This window comes from Perca flavescens, chromosome 14 (assembly GCF_004354835.1).
Source record: "Perca flavescens isolate YP-PL-M2 chromosome 14, PFLA_1.0, whole genome shotgun sequence".
Lineage (NCBI taxonomy): Eukaryota > Metazoa > Chordata > Actinopteri > Perciformes > Percidae > Perca > Perca flavescens.
Window position 1 is genome coordinate 10,508,003 of NC_041344.1, and position 25,806 is coordinate 10,533,808.

The 25,806-nt window shown below is 39.2% G+C and overlaps 4 protein-coding genes across 9 annotated transcripts; 3 read left to right on the forward strand and 1 right to left on the reverse strand.

Annotated features, from left to right (window-relative positions):
• Positions 1-186: 186 nt before the first annotated feature.
• fbxl6 (F-box and leucine-rich repeat protein 6) lies at positions 187-13,990 on the reverse strand. Of its 4 annotated transcripts, none has more exons than XM_028596685.1 (10): positions 13,962-13,990; positions 5,987-6,599; positions 5,170-5,328; positions 4,962-5,025; positions 4,331-4,462; positions 2,743-2,850; positions 2,508-2,621; positions 1,594-1,825; positions 1,017-1,260; positions 187-815 (listed from the first exon to the last, which is right to left on the reverse strand). In XM_028596685.1, exons 2-10 carry the CDS (start codon positions 6,520-6,522, stop codon positions 686-688), a joined length of 1,719 nt encoding a protein of 572 aa, XP_028452486.1. In that variant the 5' UTR covers positions 6,523-6,599; positions 13,962-13,990; the 3' UTR covers positions 187-685. The 4 variants fall into 4 exon arrangements, with proteins under 4 accessions (XP_028452486.1, XP_028452485.1, XP_028452484.1 ...); XM_028596684.1 differs by lacking the exon at positions 13,962-13,990 and adding an exon at positions 7,488-7,511; XM_028596683.1 differs by lacking the exon at positions 13,962-13,990 and adding an exon at positions 7,392-7,481.
• On the forward strand, positions 7,574-13,565 carry LOC114567608 (uncharacterized). Of its 3 annotated transcripts, none has more exons than XM_028596680.1 (4): positions 7,574-7,692; positions 9,082-9,181; positions 9,582-9,648; positions 10,341-13,565. In XM_028596680.1, exons 3-4 carry the CDS (start codon positions 9,588-9,590, stop codon positions 12,875-12,877), a joined length of 2,598 nt encoding a protein of 865 aa, XP_028452481.1. In that variant the 5' UTR covers positions 7,574-7,692; positions 9,082-9,181; positions 9,582-9,587; the 3' UTR covers positions 12,878-13,565. The 3 variants fall into 3 exon arrangements, with proteins under 3 accessions (XP_028452481.1, XP_028452483.1, XP_028452482.1); XM_028596681.1 differs by having other exon boundaries at positions 7,612-7,692; positions 9,087-9,181; XM_028596682.1 differs by lacking the exon at positions 9,082-9,181.
• A 356-nt stretch (positions 13,991-14,346) lies between the features above and the next one.
• Positions 14,347-19,241, forward strand: slc52a2 (solute carrier family 52 member 2). Its single transcript, XM_028597397.1, has 4 exons — positions 14,347-14,563; positions 15,424-16,273; positions 16,412-16,535; positions 17,775-19,241. The coding sequence occupies exons 1-4, from the start codon at positions 14,434-14,436 to the stop codon at positions 17,991-17,993; spliced, it is 1,323 nt and encodes a 440-aa protein (XP_028453198.1). The 5' UTR covers positions 14,347-14,433; the 3' UTR covers positions 17,994-19,241.
• Positions 19,242-22,889: 3,648 nt separating this feature from the next.
• Positions 22,890-25,467, forward strand: slc52a3-2a (solute carrier family 52 member 3-2a). Its single transcript, XM_028597398.1, has 3 exons — positions 22,890-23,908; positions 24,990-25,113; positions 25,258-25,467. Exons 1-3 carry the CDS (start codon positions 22,896-22,898, stop codon positions 25,465-25,467), a joined length of 1,347 nt encoding a protein of 448 aa, XP_028453199.1. The 5' UTR covers positions 22,890-22,895.
• The last annotated feature ends 339 nt before the right edge of the window (positions 25,468-25,806 follow it).

Below are 25,806 nucleotides of genomic sequence, written 5' to 3' on the forward strand. Positions count from 1 at the left end.
GTAAAGCAAATCAAATGCAAACATTTGTCATTTCAAAGAGTATGAAATATGTCTCTCACTTGAAACACTTGAATGAATGTCCTCGACAACTGCATGAATGCAGCTAGACAGACCACATTTGGCAATTCTGTAAATTTAGCTTGAGTGTACAGCACTCTCTAGTGGAAAGAAAATATAAAACAAATGTTTAATTACATGTTTAACATTTATTTTTAATGTAAAATATTTCTCCATTTTTTTTGTCTGGAATTATTGTAACTTGGTGCAAAAAGTATATAAATACCAAAAAAGTCAAATATTATATAAAAGAAATCCAGGTATACACAACTGGATGTCCTTGTAGGAGAACATTTGAGGTGACTATAAATGTATTAAAATCCAACATGTCAATGTCACCCCTTAAATCTACATGTAGACAGTGCTCTTACCTTTTATTAATTGACATTAATACAACAGCAACAGGCTTTGTCACTGGATTCCAAACCCTTGCTTTCTAGCACGATAAGAAGGACTTTTGCATGAACTGTCTGTTTTGTGTGAACAGTTTTCATATAAAACATTTACAAAAAGACCTGTGAGTAAAATATCCACATTACTTAAACAACATAATCCACAAAAAGGTGTGTTTTAAGACATGCACGTATGCCTGAAGCCATTTCTGGAACCAAATGAATATGAGTATTGACTACTCCAATTTGTCCAGCAGCAGACGAATGTCTTCTTGGCCACGGTAAATTCTCTTCATTCCCCTTGGAAGATAACGGCAGGATGAAAGGTTGAGGTAGCTAAGAGCAGTCATCTGGCCAATGACTGGCCTGCAAAATAAAGTACACATACCAATTTATTTGTTGTGAAAGCCTTGAAAAGATAGTGATAATTGTAAACTTGCAGTATTCAGAATTTACAAATGTGAATGCTTGACTCAGTTCTGCATATTTGCAGATTGTCTTTTAAAAGGTTACGTTTATAGTTTATTTGACTGGTAGAGTTAAGATTAAAAACTATACATCGAGTACCTGAGGGCAGGTGGTGTGATCCTGGTCCCACTCAGGTTTAGTGAGCGCAGGTTATCTGCCTCTGTGGCCTGAGCAAGGTGACTCATTGCTATTTCCAAGTCCTCCTCTGTGAAGAGCTGATTTGCGATGTCAAGCTGTTGCAGTGTTCGATTCCATTTCTGGGTCACCATGTGAAGCCCCTTTTTAGGTGATGACAACGTGACATTGCTGTTGAAATACTGTCCCCAGAACAGACATTCAAGCTCTGCCAAATCACAACAAAGGAAGTTAGCGTTAATTAATAAATGGGTTTTAATGCAAATTCAGATCACTGATATTGTGAACATTATTTTTTAATAACTATACATTTTTACAAGAGCTCAAAGAGTAATCAGTATAAAAAGCAGAGCAAAAGTAAGTATTTCTATGACTTCAATAAATGTTCAGGTCATCGTGGATTAAATATAAAAATATCATACTAAGTGTTTCAGTACTGAATGTGCCCCAAATTAGGTCCCATTTTATAATCACACTTAAGTAACTTAATAATCCCAAACTGACCGTAAGTTAAAGTAGAGATTGCATGAGTTAGGCCTACCAAGACAGGGTAGTGTTGCGAGACCGAATGGTGTGATTCGAGAACAGCCTCGCAGGTCCAACACCCGCAGCCTGGTGGAGCCAAAGAGGATATCCCACAAATCTTTGTCGGTCATGTAGGAATAAGAGCTGGTTGCAATACACAGCTCTTCCAATAACGGGAAGCCTAATGTTGAATCTGCACCATTACGCATCATCTTATGCAGAGGTCTGACATTCAGCATCCGGAAGGTCTGATTTGAAGTCAAATAGATGTAGAATAGATTCATGGGTAAATGCGGTGCCCACACAGTATACGGATTCATCATGCACTGACACGCAACATGGAAAGTGTGAAATGTATCACTGACAATAGACAAGATAGAATTTAGGGCTAAAATTAGCTAGTGTTCTTATTGATTTATGTGCCCATTATTTAATACATCAATCATTTGCTTATAAAAAATGTCAGAAAATTGGAAAAAATGTCCATTATATTATGTCCATTAGGAGACATTTTCACATTTTGTTTTGTCCCCACAACAGTCCAAAACCCAAAGATATTCAGTTTACAGTGATTTATGACAAAGTAAAGCATCGACTTCTATTTGCTTGAAAAATGACTGAAACAATGAATCATTTATCAAAACTAATTACCAATTCATTTCAAGTCGCAATAACTTTTCTGTGGATTGACTAAGCGATTAATCGTTTCAGCTCTTAAAGCATTACACTTCATATGTACACAAGAGCTTCAAAATGTATTATTTATGATGGTCAGTTTTTTCATTTAGCAGTGATCAAGGAAACTACAGAGCCCGATACATTAAACATAATAACCATCGCAATTCAGACACATTTACATATAGTCACAATAGTCACATTGGCATAGAGAAGTGAAATATTAGTTTATATTAGAAATATTAGTTTTTTTACCTTCAGTTTAGGGCATGCCATCTGTAGTGCCTGGATGCAAATTGGAAGTTCACAGCCTTTACTGTCCAGCTTTGTGTTGACCTCCAACAACTCCAAATCAGGACAGTTTCCCTTCTGAAAAGACAAATATGATATGTTGAGTGTACCAAGTTTATCTGTCCTCCATAGCTTGGGCTGTGTGTAATGCATGCAAAAAACATACAGTTTGGAGAGAAAAAGTGTGGGGGGGACTTACAGTGATGGCAGTCAGCAGTCTGTCATTCTTTAGTCCATGAGTGAACAAAATGTGCTTGATCTGGATCCCATGATTTTCAAGGTACTCCAGGAGTCCCTCAACCTGAAACTACAACCAACACAAGTTTAGGGCTGAAACAATTCCTCGAGTAACTCAAATTATTTGATTACTAAAAATCCTTGATTATTTGCCTCGAAGCTTTGTTTAATTAATGTTACCAACGTTGTATCGCTCACGGTGTTTCCGCACGGAGGATTATTACTGTCGTACACCGGGCTGACGCTGCTTGCGACACATGCCATGAAGACAAACTGAAGAAAGAGTGTAAAGGTTGAGACACACCGACCAGACGGCCGACCCTCGGCAGAAAAGGCAGTTGGACTGATCAGTCTCCCCGAGTTGGTCAAAAAAGTCCCCCCCGGAACACGCCAAAGCGACGAGACGTAGTACGTCTCCATAACAGCAGGCGGCTCTAATCTGTATTGTCGCCCAAAAATGACAACCGGCAGCTGATTGGACGAATGCGTCACGTGGGTCTGGTTTCTCCTGCGGCTCGCTCAGAATACGATCTCATATTTTACTAAAATAGTTCACCGAAACGTGTTTCTGAAAAAATTTTAAGTGAGAAATAGGCCGTGCAGTTGCTGAATCTGTCTTCATTTCAGATCGACAAAAGTCATTTTAAAAGATTTTTGTCAGATTTTCAGAGACGAGACAGGCGGGAGAAAACAACAGAAAGTGTCCGAAGTTTGGACTACCAAACCAACTACCAAAATCAAAGACAAGAAAATACGTAGTGGTGGCCACAATTTGATCTAAAGAGTCGACTTGTTGATTATCCCTTTGGAAAAACAGCTGATTGTTGCGCACCATTTTCTCTTACTCTCTCTCTTCACGGAGAAACAGCTGATCAACGATCTACTAGCATAAGTGTAACAGAGCGGTGTAGCATTGTAATCAAATATATAAATGAAAATAGGTTGAGTATAACTAATATTTACATAAAGGCCTCATCAGTCTCAGGTTGAAACTTGTAGTTCTGAAAGTTAAGTTGCACAACTTAAGGTAATGTTTATGTATGTTTAATGTATGCCTTAGTTTGAGGTTGTTATTGCATTCCAGAAAATGTTTTCTTTAAAAACAATGTAATATGGCACTTAAATGCACTTGAGAGATGATGTTGTAAGCAATGTAGGAAATACAATTTTAGCTTTTTCCGAAAATTAAACCAAACTATTGTATATTATTGCTCTTCAATAAAACAAAAGTATTTCTTATCCGATTACTCGATTAAAATCGATGGAATAATCAGTACAATACTCGATTACTAAAATAATTGATAGCCGCAGCCCTACAGAAGTTTTCTACAAAAATACTATTCAATATGTAACCAAGTAGGTGGTAAATGAACCCCTGCTGTGAGTCGCTGGCTGTGACTGGTGTACCAAATTGGACAATAACTATCCATAATTTAGTGATCCTATTCTATACATCAATATATTTTATGATGCATCCACCAATAACAACAATTTTTTTTTTTTTTTTTACAGTGAAACCTATACAATAACTGATCTGGTTCTAAATTTACCTCTGAATACTGGAGATCCATGCTCTGCAGAGACCGGCTGTGCAGACCAAGGCTGTGGAAGGCTGTCGCTGTCAGGCCTGTACAGTAGGAGAGCTTGAGGGAGTGAAGCTGAGGGCAGAACTGCGACACAACCTAAATTTGATAACAGCATATGCCAGAAAAAACACATGGCAAATGTAAAATATGTTGATGAAAATGGCAACCTATAATTTATCAGACAAACTTTAGTAAAAAAACAAAAAACAAATAGAATGGAAGAATGGTTCTCTTATTTTAGAGCAAAACTCTAGTTTGAAAGTCTTCAAACAGCCTATCAGCACTCAACTAGCAATTACTTTCATTATTGATTCATCTGCTGATGCGATGGTAATGTATTCAAATTGTCAAACAGACCAACTTTATTGTCATATATGACAAATAATAGAATCAAGTCCTCATATTTGAGAAGATATAACCAGCAAGTATTTTGCATTTTTTGATGAAAAATAACAAAAACAATAAAATGATTATCAAAATAGTTGCCTAATTAATTTTCCATCCGGTTGGTTAATTGGCCAAGTTTTTGTGTTCAGAAGCTTATGAAACAATAATAATAATTTTAAAAAAAACATATCTAATCTTGATGACTTACCTCTACTGCATAGGTAACATTCTTTGTCCAGTGACAAAGAGAGAAGTCTCGTAGCTGAGAGAATCTAGACACCAAGCAGTTTATTATTTATTTTGCAAGATATATATATATATAATAAAAAATAAACTAAAGACATCTAAGCACAAAATTAATTATAGTTTGCATAATGTATATGTAAAAACCTCATCATAAAACTAATAACACAGACCTGTTCTGTGCCAGCCAGTTAAAAGTGTCCTTAATCTTCTTCTCAGTTTTAGGTAGCTGGGTTTTCCCTGGTGCAATCCAGCAGTGACCCACAGTCACTTTACGCCACAGGACTGGACTGGAGGCAGCAGCGTTCCACAGACGACAAACTCTGCCCACCCTACACCAGAAACACAGATGTCAAAAATAAATTTAGTTTTGAGTGGAATTTATGGCTCCCAAATAACACAGTGCTCCAGCTGGATGATATAATTGAAAATTATATAATGATGATTCTGATATAATTCATATTATTTTCATTCATAACTGAATGTGAATATTTGCTGTTTTTATTGGTCTTCGTCAAATTGAGCTCCGTGAAATTGTGATGGCCATGTTTTGCTATGTTCTTGCATTTAATGGCCCAAATGATTAACGGCAAGAAAACTCTGCGGTTTAAACTTTTGTGAAAATAATCGTTATTCACAGTTCGAATCATGATATAGCAAATGAATACAGAATCATTTCTAAAATAATGAAATTGATGTTGAATTCAATAAAAGTGTCAAACTATTATGCATTAAAACAGACAAAACTCTTCCCATGTATACATGTATTTTGCAAGAGTTTAAATACAGCTTTAGAATCATTAGGACAACATTTTGTAAAGCTATAACAGAATATGATCATATCATCATACGTTTCCACTGAAAGTCGACATACAATAATATTGAATTAAGGGATCTCAGAGTCCTATACGCTATATCTCAATCAGGTCAAAGTATAAATGTTGGATATGTAAGTATACACTAAGCTACACAATCACATGTGATTATTACCTGCATAGGAATGGTACAGCGCCATCTTGGACAACCACCATCTGAAAAATACTGATTAGCACCTCCTCAGGAAGACTTTGACCCCATCTGTGATCTGTTGCGTTCTGCAGCATAAACAAATTAGTGTCCTCTTTTTCCTTGGCAACTGGATTATTTGCAAGTTTAGGCTTGGCACGGACTGTCTTTTTTTTCTTAATCTGATTAGCTTTTAATTTTACTTTAGTTAGCTTCTTCTTTTTGCTTCCCTTCTTCGGGAGAGTCCATGCTGAACCATCATACTGAGAAGAAGAACTTGATATGACAAGAAGCATATCTTCCCCTTGATGGACAGTGTAGCCAAGCCGGGCAGGCCTGGAGACTCTGGCCTTTTTATGCTTCTTGGCTTTTGCATTTGCAGGCTTACCAGTGGTCCTCTTAAAAGAAGCCTTTTTTGGCTTTGATCCATCTTCTCCTTGACCTGATGTATTTGATGTGCTTGGTGCAGCGTCTTCTCTTTTTTCACTGTGGGTTGAAGCCTCTGCTTCAGGGGAATCCATTGTGTGCTGCTAACTTGTCTTAATCGCAAACTTCATTCAAAGAAAACCAGATGTTGGCTGAGAGGTGACAAAAGCATCTGAAAAAAGAATCACAAAAACATCAGTCTGCATCTGTGTGGGTGATTTATTGTGGATAATAATACCACGTATAATGTCATGCAGCAGAGTGGATGGGGAGAAAGAAAATACAACAACATAACTCGTAAGATCAATCATATCTAGCGTCTAACTTACAGTACACCAAAAATCGACATTAATACTTAAATATCATGCTAATGTCACATTGTGACTGAAATACTGACTCTGTTAAGTACATTGTGTAGAAGATTGAGCTACAGGGGATGGTACAATACAGCAGAATCCTTCACTGCACATTATTTCTTATTTTTTCCCTTTCAAATTAGTTGCGCTGCTCTTCAATCTTTCCAAGTACCACCTGGCAACAGCACAATCGCCACAATGTACCCCTGGTTGGGAATCACTGCTCTACGATAGTGTAACTACAATAAAAGTAATCATTTTCAAACTGTTTTCTATCTGAAAGCTGCGTGCGCATCCTCAATTGTTTGTAAACGGAAGACCGAATAATTAACATCAACTATTGAACAACGTTTTTTGTGGCGTTAAATACAAACTAAGCATTAACACAATATATCATCAATGGCAACGTAAATGTGTTTGCAAGCTAGCTAAATGAATCAAATTGGCTGTTAACGTTAGCTAACTAGCTAAGCTAAGGTTAACGTTTTACTCATACAATTAACTTACGTTAACGCTAATTAGTTAACGAGTCGCCATGTAACATAACCGTTTCTGTGTTGACAAATAATACTATTAACACAAGGTATTTCGTTGCTATTTTGCGTTACCTGCTGCTAGCGTAGACAGTATATGGGCTGCTAGTACCATTGACATATATATAAGGCTAGTACACCAAAACCATTGACATATAAACCAAAACCGACCAAACCAATTGGCAACCTCCAACCTCAGTAGTAGACCCACAATGCATTTCACATACCCTCTGTGATTGGTGGAGACCTCGACAACAACCCGCCTTCTGTAAAACTATCCAATCACCGAACAGAGCCCACTGTTTAGAGTCCACCGCGCTTTGTTGTGAGGTTGAGGAACGAAGAAGAGTGACGGCGGTGTAACGTTAGTTACTGGGTAAGAGAGTACGCTTTAAATGCTACAGTTTGTACATTTGAAATTATTTGTAAATGCTACAGCATGTAGTACAGATCTTCTGATCTGGTATTTTTCACGGATTATTGTAGTACAGTTAACTATTTCCTGCATGCAAAGTTTCTGCTAACAAATTGCTCACAAAGCTAACATTAGCATGCAGGGGTAAGTTGGTGCACGTTTGCAGATGCTGCGATAATGCTTGTATTCTCTGCTCACAGTTAGAGCCAGTAAACCGCAGAGATCGTCTTGGTGTTGTTATTAATATCAGAATTGTATGGGAAAGAAAGAAAAGTCTTAACTCCCATAAGGTTGAACCAAATAAGACCGATGTACACCAATTGTCCAGTTGATTAGGGAATGTTATTCCTTTCTCATAAATAATGCACTCCAATACAACGTCCCTGCAATAAACCCAAGGTTATAATGTTCAGGTTTTGGTGGCTCTAGTCTGTGGTGCTGTTGTACTGTATTGCAGGGCTCCAGACTAACTTTTTGTCTTGGTTGCACTGGTGCACCTAACTTTTTTTATTTAGGTGCACCAGCACAAAATTTAGGTGCACCCAAATGTTTCCTTGTGTCGCCATTAGCGCTGAATGACGATACTTGATTATTTATTTACAAAGTGGGCTAAATGTTCAGTTTTAAGTCAAAGCCACTTTTCACAAGCTCTTTTATTAAAACCGATTGTGATTAAAATAAAATGGAAAGACAAGGTTTCTTTTACCAGTTGGAAAATATACAGCTGCAACACATGTAAATGAAAGTTATCTGTGTGTGTGTGTATATATATATATATATATATATATATATATATATATATATGTATGTATGTATGTATGTATATATATATATATATATATTCTCATTCATGTCTTCAGCTTTCCTATCAAAATAAAGGCCGTAATCTTTAAAAAAAAAAAAAAAAAAAAAGGGGGGGGGAACAAATGTAAGCAGTGTGGACCGGCGGCGCTGTGTGTGAGTGAATGGGGGCGGGGCTGCGTGGAGGAGAGATCCAAACAAAGGCACGGCTTTCCAGAAGGAATGGGTCATGTAACGCAACATTAAACCATATTGATATAAACGACATCGCTTCGTTCGTGGAGAGGCAGCGGATGCAAGCACATTAGGTGCACCGTGCGACCTAGGAAAACTCTTAGTCACACCCTTACAAGTTTTGGTCGCACTCTAGAGCCCTGTATTGTGATATAATGTGAGGCGTTTGTTGATATTGTGTCCACTCTATATCAATAAGAGTAGGCTTAGTGTTAGAAACACCTTCGTACAACATAATACAATTCAACACCACCACCTAAACCCTTGTAATGAGTAAAATGTTGTTGTTTTTTTACATTTCATTGTCTTTTTCAGGATAGAAGTTACTTTTCCTACAGAGCCTCAGTATCCTAGTAAAGCTATTCAAGGGGAGGCATTTTTCTGCAGGGGTGCATTCTACAGGACAACACTGAAAGTAGGACTTATATTATATTCTGTTTCATCTCCTTACTCATTCAAGGGCACACACTATATGAAACGCTGACTGAAAATAATAAGTACGTTTATTACTTGTTGCTATCATGATGCAATTTTGCCTAACTTTATCGTCTTTTCCATTGTGATGGATTGATACATTTGTAGTATTAGCCTTCAGATTCGTTTACTCTGCTTGTCAGGATTGAATGAGGGTAAATGAACCCAAAGGCATGGCAAACTGATACAAAAATAGAAAACAGAAAACAGCCATAGTGTGATGGTGGACATTATGAAACACAAGTCATAATTCAACTGTGCACTCAAACTGTACAATCATACTGTACATAATGACATCCACTATGATTGCAACTTTTTTTACTGTCTCTTTTTTAACACAGCACTCAATGGAGGAGAGCCAAGATTTCTCCCTTTGTGGTAAAGCGGCTGTAACTGAAAATAATTTGAGTAAGTAAAATGGCCATTATTATTATTCTGATGACTATGACCTAAATCTCTATATAATACATGTATTATATAACAGTTTTCTAGCAATTAAAGGTGCAGTAGGTAAGACTTCTAAAACTAACTTTCGGTCATTTGCTAAAACTGGCCCTATGTTCAAGTAGAACTACATGAAGCAGGTAATAATAAAAAAAATCCGGGTCCTCTGGCTTCACCTACAGCCTGTAGTGCGGTTTTCAAAAATCCACAGCCCCCTGTTCAGATGCACCAATCAGGGCCAGTGGGGGTGTCTAACTGCATGTCAATCACTGCTCATGCACACGCATTCATTCTTCCTTGTGGGGGGAGGGGCTAGACCATTTTGGGCTTTAGCAGAAAGGGGGGATGGACTGAGAAGTTGTCAATGTTAAAAAAAATTGGCTAAATCCTGGATCTTCACAATCCTACCTACATCACCTTTTAACTAATTGTGTTTTGATAGCATAATCCCCATACTTTGCATCTTCAGTGGTTACATTGCCATTCATCAGAAAGCACAAATAAATATGTAATCCAGTTCAATCACAGGTTTACCTTAAGCAATTCCCACCTCCACCCATCCTTTCATTACAAATTGTAAACTCGCCTCTTTGTCAAGCACTACTTTCTGCTCACTTGCCACCTTTTCTGTTGTTTTTTTTTGTTTGTTTTTTTAGGAGATGAGTACTATTGGAAGCTTGTTGCAGACTTCATTGGTGCTCAATCGGGAGAAGGACTGGAGCTGGAAAACGCACCATGCAAGAACAGAGTTTTGATTCAAGTAGGACTTATGAGAGAGGAAAATAATTTTCCATGGCTTGCCGTTTTAGATTGGCTCAAGAAAACTTTCCCCAGTCATCAGTCAGCTGACTTCCGTCGTTTGATTGAAAGAGGCATCGCGACAACCTTGAGTCTGGGAAGTATTGCGAGGCGGACTTTCCTGGAATCAGACGTCAACTTTAACTTTGTTGGCCCAATATGTGATAGCATCGGAGTTGAACGACAACATCTTTTGGAAATGAGGGATTTTTCAGAGCGAGCGCAGTCAATCGAAGTCACAAATGGATTGATTCTCGAGCTATGCAACTTTGTCACCAGGGAGCGAATTGCGCCAGTTGTTCTAGTTACTTGGCTTATGAACTTCAACCCTGAGTTTTGTAAGAATGGGGACACTCAAAAGGCATATAAAGTCCTTAGAACCAAGATAAAAAAGTTAAAACAGTATTGCCGCAATTATGAAACAAGGAGTCACAGGAGAAATGCAGCGATGGAAAATGTGCTTCAAAGTCCATTTGAACTGGTGCGGAAAAAAATGCCACGATTAATTGCGAAGAAACGCATTAAAAAAGACGACCCAATACATTACGAAAAAGTTACAATCAAGCAGGAGTACGAGAGCTATGAAATCATGCAAGATGAGGAATCTGAGATGAACAGGCTGAAAGATGTCTCTATGCACGATGAAAGTGATGAGGATTTAGATGAGTCCAACAGTGAAGACGAAACCTCGGATAACAAACAAGAGGCTCTGACCCTACTTGACATTGCAATGGTGTCTGTCCAAAAGATGTCAAGTGTGTACGGTGGAAAAAACGAAGCATGCAAGCAAGTTTGCTTAGATCTCCTCAAAAATCAGTATGCTCTAACATGCAGGGAGCATCCAGCCATGTCAGAATTTGAGAGACAACTCGACACATTCAGTGAAGACATTTCACTTGTTTATCCCGCGGTGTTTTTAAACTGCAACGCCAACTTCCTCGTTGACATGCATGATGCCGTGGAGAAGCAGATCATGAACTTTGAAAGAGAGATCACTCTGTCGATGGGAGAGAAACTGGGCCGCGACAAGCTTCCAAAGTTCAAGAACTTTGTGAATTTGTCAGAGAGCGCCACTTCACGCTACATCCACATGGCTTGTGATATCTTGAGCCCGAGCACCCGTGACACGCAAAACTACAGGAAACACTGGGTAGCTTTTTGTGAGGAAAAAGGTAATCCATCCAGACTTACGACAAACCAGTCAAACCGATTCAACAACTACTTTGAAGCTGCAGCGGGTCTTATCCACCATCACAAAGAGATGGCTCTTTTCTTCTCTGATTTGCTGTCAATGAACAACGACGAATGCCCAAACATTATTCTGGAGTGTGTTGCCGCTGATGCTAATGATTCCGTGATACAGAGCCTTGTATGTGTTCTTGCCATCGTCTACTGCAAAATCCTCGGCCCTTACTGGCAGCTTCTGAAAAGCAGAGGAGAGTACTCGCTCTTCAGCCAGTACATCCTCTGTCTCTACCAAAAGTACCTTGATTGGTCCAAAGATCCTTCAACGCTGCTGGAACCTGAAGGGGCCACAAATGTTTTTCTGCAGTTCCCATTGCAGGAGAAAACCTTTCATGGAGTGTTTCATTTCTGTGGCCAGTGGCGCACAAATAGGGACCTAATCAGAGCTTGCTTGAAGAGGATAATAAAGGTGATTGCTGCTGTCACTGAGGAACATCTGAAGGATTTCCTGCCAGGAGGACCATTTTCTAAAGTTCCTTCACCAGATTTGAGCTTGAAACTTGTAGATTGCACATTCTCTGTCTTGATGGCAGAATATCCCTCCAGCCAAGCGTACCCTTACAAGAAGGAAAAAACTCCAAAGTCCTCCAAACGCTCTTACAAGAGCTTGGACAGCTCTCAGGAAGACAATGACCGATCCGGTTCATCTGACGATGATGGCTCTGATGAAGCTTCCGGTTGGCAAGCTAAGAAGAATACACACACCGGCCAAAAAGAGGCCTACAGTCCTCCGATGAAGAAAGGTATCGGTAGTAAAAAAGAAAAGGCACCAAAGGTACATGAAGAGCTTGAGGAGAACATGGATAGGGATTACATAATCGCTACAGTGAGCAGAAACGGAGGGCCGTGCAAGTCACAGCAGGACGTCGACAAAATGCTGCTGCGTTTCGACGGAAAACCCAGAGCTGAGAAACGGGAAGCGATGCGTTGTGAGATCTTGTACCAGAAAATGATACTAAACAACCCAGACCCAAACTTGTATTGTGATTTCCACAACAGCACACAAATGGTGTTAAAGCTGAAGCTCGCACTTCCTCGTGTTAAACCTGGGTACTCTCTTGTTTGGGCGCCTAGAAAGACAAAAGCAAAGCCTGTGTTCCAAGACGCAACAGATGCTGCAACTGGATACGGTGAAAACAGCCACACATGAGAGCTTTTACTGCATCTAAAAAGTGTGATATGGAGAGATAGAGAATACTTATGTTAATGTGACTTCCTCATATGATTTTTTTTTTTTCCATTTACAAACCAGTCAAAAATACACACAATGACCTCAATATTTCCGCACAAATACAATAATGTCAGATGAGATCAAGATGAAAAATGACAAGAGCTTTCTCTGTGTGCCCATTCAACTGTTGATTACTTGTTTTCCTACATTCCTTTTTTCTTCTCGTGCACTAATTTGCTTAAGCTAAGTAGCCAATTAAATGGATTCCTCTCACCGTTTCAAAATGTTGAATCTGCTGGGGGTGGAAAATGGCGAGTAGCAAAGGTTCGAACACGCTGCAAAACCTAGGGCAACTTGGACCCATGGCCGACAGTCTCCTTGGTGGGTCAGCACCTTTACTGTATTTTCAATGCCAATAGATGAGGTTTGGTTTTTGAAGCCCTTACACTTTTGATATGCTTGCATAATGTGCATGGTGATGTATTGTAACAAGGCTTTTCTAGAAAGTTAGCCCCTTTTTTTTTTTTTCTTCATTTTTTTGCTGAAAAGTTATTTTTTTTCTATGAGATTGTACCCATTGAGATCATGCAGAAGTCAGTTGATAATCACTGCTGGCTTAAACTATATTGTATGAACCTCTGACAAAATAAACATCTTTGTTCACTTATTTTTGTCAATCTGTGTGATATAAATGGAAAACGTTAGGCTAATATCTAGTCATTCAGACAAGAGTTCAGTGTCACAGAACAAACCCAGGCACTGTGGGCAGTAATGAGAGAGGCTTATTGGAGTCATTGTGCCAAATGTCAAGGCATTAATGGATTCATTTTGTTCCAAATATATTGACAAAAAAGGAAGCAACCTAGTCCCTGGCCTTATTATGACACCAACCATTTGATTTGATGTATAGGCATTTGCTTTAGTTGTATAGATGTAAAGAAACCGATGTCACTACATACAGTATAAACATATTTACAGCAACTCAGTGCATACATCATAAACAACAACTAATTTTCAAATAAAAGTCCCTAAGTGTAACCTTTTTAGAGGTAAAAAATATTACTTTTGAATGAGCTCTCTCTGACGCCGCCCGCATCACTTGTCAGGGTTGGGAAAACGAACACTGGTTGGATTGATGACGATGGTGCCTTCACTTTCTTGGAAAACTGACCGCCCCAAAGGGACCGAGCATAAACAGCGCGGTTTTGTGTCCTACAAGCAGTAGAAATTAGACAATAAAAAATATAGTCCATTGTATGCGGGAAATGTTTGAATTAAAGGTGGAAAAACATGTAGCGACACCATTTGGCCACTCAACTGGTGCACAATTTGTGCGATTCATAAATAAACCAGAGGCACTTGAATACGCAAACCGTTTCAACTGTGATCTTGAATTTACGAGGATCTGGAAGGCAACCGAAGGGGCGGGAACTTTGCGTAAGGTAAGTGCAAGAACACATTCGTCGTTTTACCCAGACGAAGTCAAAAGGAGTTACCAGCTTTTAGTTTGTTCTGTGGTCGGAGTAAGCGGTACCATGTCTGGTAGATGGTTGAGCAGTGCGGCGGTAACCCACGTGATGGTGGCTCTGTTCGCCATGGGGTCCTGGATTTCCGTAAACAGTCTGTGGCTCGAGCTCCCGGTAGTCGTCAATGTGCTGCCCGAAGGTCAGTGCTCCAACTTCTTGTTGAGATGACATGTTCATCTGGTCCGGCCTTTGGTCTTTAAGATTTAAGACTTTATTAAAACGCAACGTTAGTCACATTATTTGAACCTCTTTGCTTTATTATTTAATATTATTTGGTGGCTTCAGTTGGACTGGCGGTGTTAGCTTATAACGTTACCAAATGAAATCCTTACGTTGGCTATTCAGCGTTAACGTTGCATACTAACGTTGTAGTATTGTGACGGTTTCTCAATTCAGAATGACGAAATATAAATGTTAAGTATAAAGCATCGTAGTTACAGGCACAACAGTATTGTACATAACGTACAGATTGAACGAAACTTTATGCCTCTACATAACATTTTAGAGGGAAACATTGTACTCATTATGTATTGATTAAATTACCCACCAGCATATAGTTATATGTAGAGTATATGCACAGTAATCCATTACCCTACTAATAATTACTTAAATAATATATATTTTTTTATATAGTTGTCATTCTGTTGCACAATAAGTACTTTTACTTTTGATACTTTAAATTTATTTCTGCTGTAATTTTGTCATGCAGCACGTTTACTTGCTATATAGTATTGCTGCTATTACTAAAGCAAAAATATCTGAATACACCTGCTTTGATATGTCTTGCAAGCAGGTTATAGATTTTAATTTGTTGCCAATGTATTGTAATTGCTGGAAATCCTAATTTATATTCAGTACAAGAGAAGTTTGTTTATAAGTTTTTCTGAAAGCACCAGTTGTCAATCCCAAAACATTTTTAATTTTTAAGATGTAAAAAATGTTTGTGTTTATTACCTATAGCTCATTACCCTAACTGACAACTGTCTTTTCTTTTTTTAGGGTGGAACCTGCCTGCTTATATCTCAGTGCTGATAGCGTTTGGGAACATTGGTCCAATAGCAGTGACCATCACACACCACTGTGCTCCAGGACGTTTAAACGAACGCCTCGTCATCCACTGCATCCAGGTGCTGGCCGTGGTAGCGTCGGGTTGCCTGGCTGTTTTCTGGTCACACACCGTCACAATAGCTAAAGAAGAAAGGTCACTGGTGTTCCTGCTCCTCACCTTTGTGTTGTCTTTTGTTTGCTGTACGTCCAACGTAACCTTCCTGCCTTTTATGTTCAGTTACCCCCCTCAGTACATTCGTACTTTCTTCATTGGCCAAGGCCTCAGCGCCTTGTTTCCTTGTTTAGTGGCTTTAGGGCAAGGCGTTAGCAAGCTGGAGTGTAAAACTCTAAATAGCACAGTGCAGCCAGAGTATTTAAAAGAGAACTTTCCTGCACAGAACTTCTTTTGGTTCTTATGCGTCATGCTGTCAATCTCAGCGCTGAGTTTCCAGGCTTTAATGCAAAGGCAGACAGAGTCACAGGAAAATGCACCGCCACAGGAGCCTGACACTTTAGCAGCAGAAAAGAATGGAGAGGAAACACACCCGCTACACAACGGAGGGACACCGGTGTCTGAGGATCAGGTGCAAGTGGAGGAACAGCCACAAACATTTTGGACACAGCGGAACATCTACCTGCTGTCTCTGCTCGCAGTCTCCAACGCCCTCACCAACGGGGTCCTGCCGTCTGTACAGAGTTTCTCCTGTTTGCCTTACGGCACCATGACCTTTCACCTCTCTGTGGTCCTTGCCAACATAGCGAACCCACTGGCCTGCTTTGTAGCTATGTTTTTTGTCCTGAGGTGAGAAAATATGAGTGATTAAACACGTACATTACTTTTTAAATATTTGTAAGACACTTACATTTAATAGTTGTGACCGTCTTTTCTTATAAAAACTTTTGCTACAGTGTTTTGATTGGCCCCGTTTTTGTCTTCCAGGTCCTCCACTGGTCTGGGCTTCTTGTCTTTAGCAGGGGGAGTATTTGCTGCATACCTCCTGGCGTTAGCAGCACTCAGCCCCTGTCCTCCACTCCTGGGAAACCCTGCTGGTGGGGCTTTAGTGGTGAGTGATGATACATATTTCTAGAGCTGGGTATCATTTAAAATGTATCAACACAATACCCCGGTTGTACAGTATGTTCTATTTGTACTCGGAAGTGTGATTTTCCGAGGTCAAAGTCAGAAACGCCCCTTGAACTCTGATTTCCAAGTTGGGAAGTCGGACAAACTTGCAGTACCCCGAGCTGAAGATCCAACATGGATGCCCCGTGCATCAACAGTAGTGAAAGCTACACATACAGTTTATTAGCACATCTGTCTTATTTGTGTCTCACTTAATCAGTCATACACACAGTCCTGTCCAACTTCTATCTGTGGACGTGTTACGCTGTTTGTATGCACAAAAAAAACAGCACAATGCATTGTTATCAACTGGTATTGCTAACAAAGGCTAACCTGGCTAGAGCTAACCCCACAATGAAAATCCGACTTGTTAAATGGAACGCATTTAACTCTGGTGTAGCGTCGTTCCCAGCTCGGCTTTTCAAGAACGCACCATAAGTCCCAAAAATAACAAAACTTTTTTTCAACACATTACATTTGAGAATTATAATTTTTTTTCAGTTGATAAAAGTCAAAGTTGTCAAAACACAAGCAGACATGTTAGAACTTTGCCTGAATAACATTTTCTAAAAGTAGCAACATTTTGATTTAATCAATAAATATCTGTATGCAAGAAGTGTTATAGACCCCAAGAAACCTAATTTCTCAATCAGTTTCTTACTTTTAGAAGTGGGGTCCTAAATGAACACAAAGTTAGGAAGATTTTGATTATTTCCCATGAGAGATTTTTGTATGCGTGTTTTTTTTGTTGCTCTTTTCGATTGTTTGTAGTGGTGAGCTCAGTTTGGAAAAGGTGATAGCTGTCGTGGCCCAGAGAGCTTAACCCTCACCTAACTTAAGAAAACACATACAAAAAGACAAAACACAATCAAATGAAGAAACCATCTTCATCAATTTAACTGCAAAAAAAATGCTGCAAAGATAGAAAACGCAATCAAATACAGAAATGCACTGCAAGCAGCACAGACGACAATGGAAACTGTTTCCAAGGGAATCTTAAAAAGTAATGAACGTGGCTGGGACACGCTTGATGTTGCCATGGTTTGTAACTCGTTGAGTTACTAAAGTATTGAAGTCGGCAGTCCGTGGTGTTGGAAAATGTTTTTCACCCTGTCTGTTTTTTTCTCCCTGTTCACCGTGTCCACCACTGATTCCAGCAACTTGCTTGTGCCCCCTACAGGTCATCTCAGGGATTATTTTCACTGGCCTCTTCTCCTATCTGAAAGTGGTGATTGGGACTTTGCTTCACGAGGCGGGTCACGCTGCCCTGCTGTGGTGCGGCATCTCTATCCAGGCCGGCTCCCTTATCGGAGCGCTCACCATGTTCCCTCTGGTCAACGTATATCACGTGTTTAAACAGGCTCAAGCATGTGTGGATAACTGCAGCAAGCAGGAGTGAGATATGTCTCAATTCATTTTTTCTTTTTTTTATCATGGGAAATTACTGTTTTAGCCCAGTTTTTGGGGCTCCTAAGTGAAGCACCACATCTGTCTTGGCCTCATCTTTCCGGTTGTGGATCATGCCACCAATGAGGCATCCTGTCCTGATTCAGAAGCCTTTGACCTGTGAAAACATTTCCAGATAATGGGAGCATTGTATTGCTGCACATTGGACAAGGGGATGTAAAAAGCGTATGATGCAGTAATACCACAAGTGCTTTGTGGTGTGTTTTTTTTTTTATTTTTATAATGACTCTCTGTTAGTTGTTTACTATAGAAAAATCAGCAGCTGATGTTTTTTTTCCCCCAAACTAATAAACCATGTGAAAAGTTAAAATACTCAGGGACACAAACATTAACTTATTATTATTATTTGTTGCTCCTGAATCTATTTCATGAGAAATATTCAGACTATTAGTTGCAAACTACAGGTCCATTCATAGCAGCAGAACAGCGAGTGGGGTTTTGTTTTTTTAATTTTGGTGACTATTTTCAAATGTTTGTCTACCTCTTCCCTTTGATTTGCGTATAATTTGAATTATATTTCATCAAAGTCCGATATACAATTCAGATGTGCTGAAGTCAGCATTATGAAAATTGTATAATGTGTTGCTATACATAAACTGTTCATAGATGCAGGGACATTCCTTGAGATCATACGAAAATTATTTGTGTACTAAAATGTACTAAAACAAGGCTTTCAAAAAGGCTTTTTTTTTTTTTTTTTTTTTGACCGTTTCCTATCATGTTTATACCAAATAATAGTTTATTTACCAGTCATTTCGGTTTTGTATTAATTCTAAATATACAGTTATGTAATGTTACCTTAAGGGAACAATATCTGGCCTAGAAAGGAATGAGTGAACAGTTATAGTAAACAAGGGATTGTGTCATTTCAGTCTTTGGAATAATATATCTTTGATACGCACTAATACCCTGTAAGGATTTTATTAACCATGCTGCTGCAGTCCATCAGATTTAATAACTTCATTATACTCTACAGAAGTTAACAGAGGAAGAATATGTTAACATTGCCTCAACTTTATGTTTTTAATCCTGCTTTTTAATTTATCAGTCTGTGCTGACTTTAAATTAACTGATTGTTTGAATAGTTAAATGATTGATGGTGCTTGTTGTATTTTTTTTTAAAGTGTATTATGAAGGATACGAAATGACTAGTAAATAATAAAGTCTTGTTGAAAAGGTCCTGAAGCTTTTTTTGTCTTTAAACAGCAGTGTTGATGTTTTGGCTGTTCCCTGTATGATCTTTGAAAGGTTATTATAAAATAGGATAAACACTGAAATTAGCTCGTATCCAGAGTGTTACACTGTGGTGGAACCCTGAACTACAACAATAGATAGATCATAGATGCATCATTAGATAATAGAGGAAAATCACAACAAGGATTAATTATTCCAGTATTTTGTGTTTACCTTTAGATTTACTGTGATGACTGACTTATTTTATTGCTTGATTTAGGCAACATTAATTAGGGTATATACAAAAAAATGCTGCTTCATTCATCACTGATGAATGTAGATCACACTGGCAGCCACTTCTGTCAGTGGTACATGCCATGTATGGTCTTGGCCTTCCATAATGGTTTCTCTTCTCCTGCCTTTTCATCATCTGGTTTCTGCTGCCTGAGATATTATAACTTGTTATTGTTGTGTAAGAAAGACTGGCAAAGTAAGCTTTTCTTTGCATGGTGTAAGCTGTTTTTACATCTTGGTTCTTGAATCACTTAGCAGATCATCATTTGTAGCAAGGTATATATTTAAGCGCATTGCTAGTCACATTCCAAAAGATGATATTAAAGTATTGGTCAAACATTTAGGAAAATACGCTTCATTTTCAGGAGTTCTATTAGGAGATTGATACTACAGAAAGCAGGTGCCTGGCTCTGTCCAAAGGTAAAGATAATCCACCTAACAGCACCTCTAAAGCTCACTAATTAACACGTTGTAGCTCATTTGTTTAATTCTTATGAAAACCAAAGTGTAACAAAGACAAGTTGTGGTTTCAGGAGGGTAACATGCTGAGACTATTTCTTTTGATCAATTAGCCTAGCAGTTTCCACACATTTCCAGTATTTTCGCTAAGCTAAGCTAACTGGCTGTAGCCTTATTTTTAACAGACATTTATGAGAATGGTAAATCTTTTTATCTAACTCTCAGCAATAAGAGTTTTTCTCTTTTTTCTTTTCACAATTTAACACACAAAAACTAAACATGCAAGACATACAAGACATACTCCAAAACATAGCCACACAAAACAATAAAGACAAAAACAGAAATAATAATAATAATAATAATAATAATAATAATAATACAAATCCTAGAGTTTTTCTGAAAATGTGAAACTATTCCTTTAAATATTTCACAAACCATGCTCCACATGATCAATTGAATTAACACAGATTAACTGTTGTTTTCTCGGTGCATGGGGATATGTAATAACTTGTCCACCTTAAATCAACTAAAGAAATGTGTAGTTGTGTAACTGCACGGCGTAAACACTCACTTTCACCTCTGCTCCCATGATCCCCTTAAGCAGAATTAACAAATTCTGTAGATTCGTTAATGCATCTCACTCATTAAAAAATTTGCCTCAAGGCAGAGAAATTGCATGACACGGCTGTAAATGACAACATGTGATGATCCTCAAAGTCCCGACAGTGAAGGCACTCAGGGTTGAGACAATGATCAGTTAACCAAACGTGTGTCATGGTTGGTTACATTCTCTCACACCCACTCACCCCAAGGAGGGTTTAATCCCTTGGTGCATACACAGAGTTTACTGTACAGGACTTTGGCTTCTTTCTCTCTGCAGAAAACTTTAAACTCTCCACCAAACAGCATGTGAGTATCTGCAGGGGTGCATGTCTTCAATTTGATTCTTATTTATGCTTTAATGGTTTGAAATGTGTGTGATTTGTGCTATTTTGCATCTATTACAGAGCTGTACATCAAAATATGTAGATGTTTTAAACAGTTTTATTTAATCATTCTATAAATTAAATGTTCATAAGTTGGATATAATTTTAACTAAAAAGTTATGATTGTGGTTCCAGACCTAACAGATATTTCTTATTTTTTAGTTAACACTCTGCTTTGAGAACTCTCTAACACTTCATCAAAAACTCCACTGCATGCAGTCTCTTTTCCCAATAAACAATGCACCGTTCAGATGTTTTCCTAGGTTATGTAATAGTTGCCAGTGCAGTAAGTGGTCATGTTTCCTTTGCTGTATGCTTGGTGTTTTAAGCGGGTTTTACCCACCCCCTGCCTGTGATCAAAGGAAAATAACAGTGAAATTGCATGTAGGCTAACACTTTAACATGTTTCAGCTCACGTGACTGACTGAGAATCTGCACAAAATGAAACAGGGTTAATTTCACAGCTAACAGACCAGGTTAAAGACAAGACTTTAAGAAAACAGTAAACATTAACCAAATGTAGGAATAAGTCACCTTCAGCAAGTGCTGGCTGAGGGATGCTTCCGTCATGGTAACACATGAGTCTGTGGTGTTGAGTTTACAGTTGACATTTTGTGTAGTCAAGTTTTTGTTGACTTAAAAGGACAAATCCGGTGCAAAATGAACCTAGGGGTTAATAACACGTTTAGTCTGGGATTTGTTTTCATGCTAATCGAATGTGACCAGTTTAAGCGCAAACCGCTAATTAGCTTATAACGCTAGTTGTCGGGGCACGGGCAAAGTAAAAAGAAATCACTATTTCTATACCACTAACAAGGCTCCAAAATAGCACCACATCTACATGATAGCATAATGAGGGTCCCTACACGTAAACCAAAGCACTGAGAACTTTGTAACTGTACAGATAGATACACAAAAAGATAGTTTATAAAGACAGTACAGTTCACGTATACAGGCGGGCGCCATCTTGGGAAACCAGTCATGACCAGTCGAACGACGAACGGCGTGCTTGAGCTATGTTACTGGTTACTGGTTAGACGGCGTCCGTCGTTCGACTGGTCGTGACTGGTTTCCCAAGATGGCGCCCGCCTGTATACGTCAACAGTACTGTCTTTATAAACTATAATTTATAAATGTTTTTAATAAACTGTCTGTGCACTTACAAAGTTCTCAATGCTTTGGTTTACATGTAAGGACCGTCATTGTGCTACCGTGGAAGTGTGGTGATATTCTGAGCCTTGTTAGTGGTATAGAAATAGTGATTTCTTTTTACTTTACCCGTGCCCACGACGACTAGCGTTATAAGCTAATTAGCGGTTTGCGCTAAAACTGGTCACATTCAATTAGCATGAAAACAAATCCCCTAGGTTCATTTTGCACCGGATTTGTCCTTTAACTTATTGTTTTACTCATTTTAATTATTTCTCATTTTTTTGCTGCTGCAATGATGCAGTTAACCAAAAATGAATTTTGTTTTCTCCAATCAGAAATGTAAGAAACAGCCAAACAAACACATTTGTTTTTGTCACTTAGGAGGACATAGCATTACTTTAACTATAACCAGCCTTACCCCATCTCTTATCTTAACTATAACAGAATCTTAACCCTAACCATAACCTAGAACAATGTTTTAACTCTTAAATTTTTGAAAGCTTTATTTTTTATAAATGTTAAATTATAATACTTTCCTGTAGACAAATTTCACATTTTTGCATGTTCCGATGACCTACTGACTAAAAGATTACCTTGATTCTCTAGTTAAGATATTTATCAATAAAGTTACATTCACAGAGCCATGGATGGCAAAAATGATGACAGTTTCAGATTTCAGTTTTCAAATTCAGTTTTGGCACGACACTAACTGAATAATGTTCTGCTTCATGACCTTCTTCATCTTCTACTTCCAGAAGCACACCTCCAACATGTCCCTTCTCACCCACCTGTTGGTGTGTCTGTTCGGGATGGGCTCCTGGGTCTCCATCAATGGCCTGTGGGTGGAGCTGCCCCTGATGGTCCCCCAGATCCCAGAGGGTTGGTACCTGCCCTCGTACCTCTCCGTCCTCATCCAGATGGCCAACGTTGGGCCTCTCTTCGTCACCCTGATGCATCGCTTCCGGCCCGGCGCCCTGAATGAAGCAGCCGTCATATATGTGATCATCGGCCTGGGAACTGTGGCGAGCTTCCTGCTGGGCTTCTTCTGGAAGGAGACTGTCGTAGTGGCGGGTGTTCCTCGCAGTGTAGCCCTCCTCGTCTTAACTTTCTTCCTCGCTGCGGTCGACTGCACTTCCTCCGTCACCTTCCTGCCCTTCATGATGCGTCTGAAGACTCAGTACCTGACCACCTACTACATTGGGGAGGGTGTGAGCGGCCTGCTGCCCGCTTTTGTGGCTTTGATTCAGGGAGTTGGAGTGGTCCACTGCATGAACAGCACCCAGTCTCTGAACCACACCCTGAACTCCTCCAACAGCTCGGTGACCTTTGACCTCCAGGCTCAGTATCAGCCAGCCAACTTCTCTGCTGAGGTGTTTTTCTTCTTCCTCAGTGCCATGATGCTGGTGTGCCTTGTGGCGTTCCTGCTGCTGAACTACCACCCATCTGTGGCCAGGGAGCATCCCAGCGGTCAATACACCAACGGGGTGAAGAAGAAGTCTCAGAGAAACAGGATGTGGGCCGAGCAGAAGCCCATGATGGATCCATACCGATCTGCAATCCAGAAGCGCAGAAGCAGCTTCGGTACCGGCTCTTACAGCTGGACGCAGGTGTTTTATATCTTTGTGATCCTGGCCTGGGCAAACGCTCTGACCAACGTGGTGCTTCCCTCGGTGCAGTCCTACTCATGCCTGCCGTACGGGAACAACGCCTATCACCTATCAGCCACCATGGCTGCTGTGGCAAACCCTCTCGCCTGCTTCATCGCCATGTTCTTCCCAATAAGGTCAGTGTGCGGCTTAATACACTTTAACTAAATTAGTCCACTTTATTCTATCAAAATCACAAATTTGCCTTTGAAGCTAATAATAATCATTATCTGGACAGCCTGCAACTCTATCCTAGACCACCAGTTTGCATTACGAAAAAAAGTCTCCAAAATAACCTCTAATGAGGAAAAAAGGAAGAAACCTAAGGAAAAGAAAGAAAGTTTATATAAAAATAAAATAACTTATTTTTGTAATCTTCGTAAGTTATAAAATGTGGATGTATTCAGGTTTCTATATTTTTACTTTTTTGAAAGTGTTTTTATTATTATAGGTTTAAGTGCAAAATACATAATACAAAGGGTTTTGTTTCAAGACACTGTCATTTCTCCAAAAGGTTTCAAAAAGTTGATTTCTATATTGGGAAAAGGCTGCATTAGATTTTTTCCCCTAGTTTTTTAAACAATAAGTCAGATTCCTTGTATGTGAACACATACATCAAGTAGATTGAATTATGTCAGTCTTTTTCTACATAAACCTAAAAGAAAAACTAAATAGCCTAGATGAGAATGTGCTCATCAAGATAAAGTGTAAACTGTATCATTCTCCGAACACCCCAGCAGAGCTGCAAGTATTTTTATTATCAATTAGTCTCGCAATGCAAGACCTATCTCCACAGTGCTGTGGAGTAAGGTCTGGCTACACCACACATACATTCTAGGATAGGGAAAAAAAAAAAACAGCTCTGGGTTGTTTACATTTCTTTAAACCAATCACAATCGTCGTGGCCGGTGCTCAGCTCCGAAGCAGCGACGGTGGCTCTGCATTCAGACTAATTATTGATTAACCTGCTTTATTTTCTCTATTAATCGTTGACTAGTTTTGTCCAGTTTCCGAGAGGCCAAGGTGATATATTAAAATTGGTTGTAAGACATTAAAATTAAAAAGCTGGAAGTAGCAAATCTCTACACCTCAGGTAGCCTCAAACCCCATTTTAAGAATCTTTACAGACACATCTGGAGTAGAACAAATACCATTTTAGGACTATAAGCTTGTGCTAATGGATTAAATTGTTTAAAAAAGTAATGCATCGTTTCTCAGATCGCTGCTGTTAATGGGAGTTCTCACAGTGATAGGCAGTGGTGTTGGAGCTTATATAATGGGCATGGCAGTGCTGAGTCCATGTCCACTCCTGGCTGATGAAACATCAGGGGGTGTCATCATTGTGAGTACACTGTCAGGCTTCATTTGCTCAAATTACCTCCATTATCTTCCTAACTTGTGTAAATGTTACTGAAACACTACATGTAGGCATCAAAAATGCAAATATTGAAGTTTTAAAACTCACCTGCTGCCTCTCCCTCTACAGGTGTTGGCCTGGATCCTGTTTGTTCTCACTCTGTCCTATGTGAAGGTGATCATCGGGGTGATCCTGCGCGACGAGGGCCACAGCGCTCTCGTGTGGTGTGGAGCTGTGGTGCAGCTGGGCTCTCTGCTGGGGGCTGTGACCATGTTCCCAGTGGTCAGTGTGTACAGCTACTTTTTATCAGGGGACCCATGCAACACCAAATGTCCCTAAATGAACAAGTCACGCAGAAGAGACCGGAGGCAGATTTTAGTAAATTTTATCACGATTTATGTACTTTGCAACATCTGAATCTGAACCTGTCATTTGAGAGCTTCCACTTTTTACAAGAAAAGCAAACCACAAAGATAGATGTGCATAAAGTTATAATAGCTGTACTGACCATGCTGTTTAGACAGGATGAACACTTTGCTGATGTTGGGAAAATACTCCACTACAAAGTAAAAGTCCAGCATTCTAAACCAAAGCTTAAAGTATAAAAAGTAAAAGTATTCATTGTGCAGTAAAATGTTCCCTGTCAGTGTTTTACTATTATATCTGATGTTTCTGGAT

Coding starts and splice junctions, on each gene's coding strand:
- fbxl6 (XM_028596685.1), bottom strand. CDS start 6,522: ATGGATTCCCCTGAAGCAGAGGCTTCAACCCACAGTGAAAAAAGAGAA. Junction 2,851..4,330: donor TGGATCTCCAGTATTCAGAG/GTAAATTTAGAA, acceptor TGTTGGTTGTAG/TTTCAGGTTGAGGGACTCCT. Junction 2,622..2,742: donor GACTGCTGACTGCCATCACT/GTAAGTCCCCCC, acceptor TTGTCTTTTCAG/AAGGGAAACTGTCCTGATTT.
- LOC114567608 (XM_028596680.1), top strand. CDS start 9,588: ATGGAGGAGAGCCAAGATTTCTCCCTTTGTGGTAAAGCGGCTGTAACT. Junction 9,649..10,340: donor TGTAACTGAAAATAATTTGA/GTAAGTAAAATG, acceptor TTGTTTTTTTAG/GAGATGAGTACTATTGGAAG.
- slc52a2 (XM_028597397.1), top strand. CDS start 14,434: ATGTCTGGTAGATGGTTGAGCAGTGCGGCGGTAACCCACGTGATGGTG. Junction 16,274..16,411: donor GCTATGTTTTTTGTCCTGAG/GTGAGAAAATAT, acceptor TTTGTCTTCCAG/GTCCTCCACTGGTCTGGGCT. Junction 16,536..17,774: donor CTGCTGGTGGGGCTTTAGTG/GTGAGTGATGAT, acceptor TGCCCCCTACAG/GTCATCTCAGGGATTATTTT.
- slc52a3-2a (XM_028597398.1), top strand. CDS start 22,896: ATGTCCCTTCTCACCCACCTGTTGGTGTGTCTGTTCGGGATGGGCTCC. Junction 23,909..24,989: donor GCCATGTTCTTCCCAATAAG/GTCAGTGTGCGG, acceptor ATCGTTTCTCAG/ATCGCTGCTGTTAATGGGAG. Junction 25,114..25,257: donor CATCAGGGGGTGTCATCATT/GTGAGTACACTG, acceptor CTCCCTCTACAG/GTGTTGGCCTGGATCCTGTT.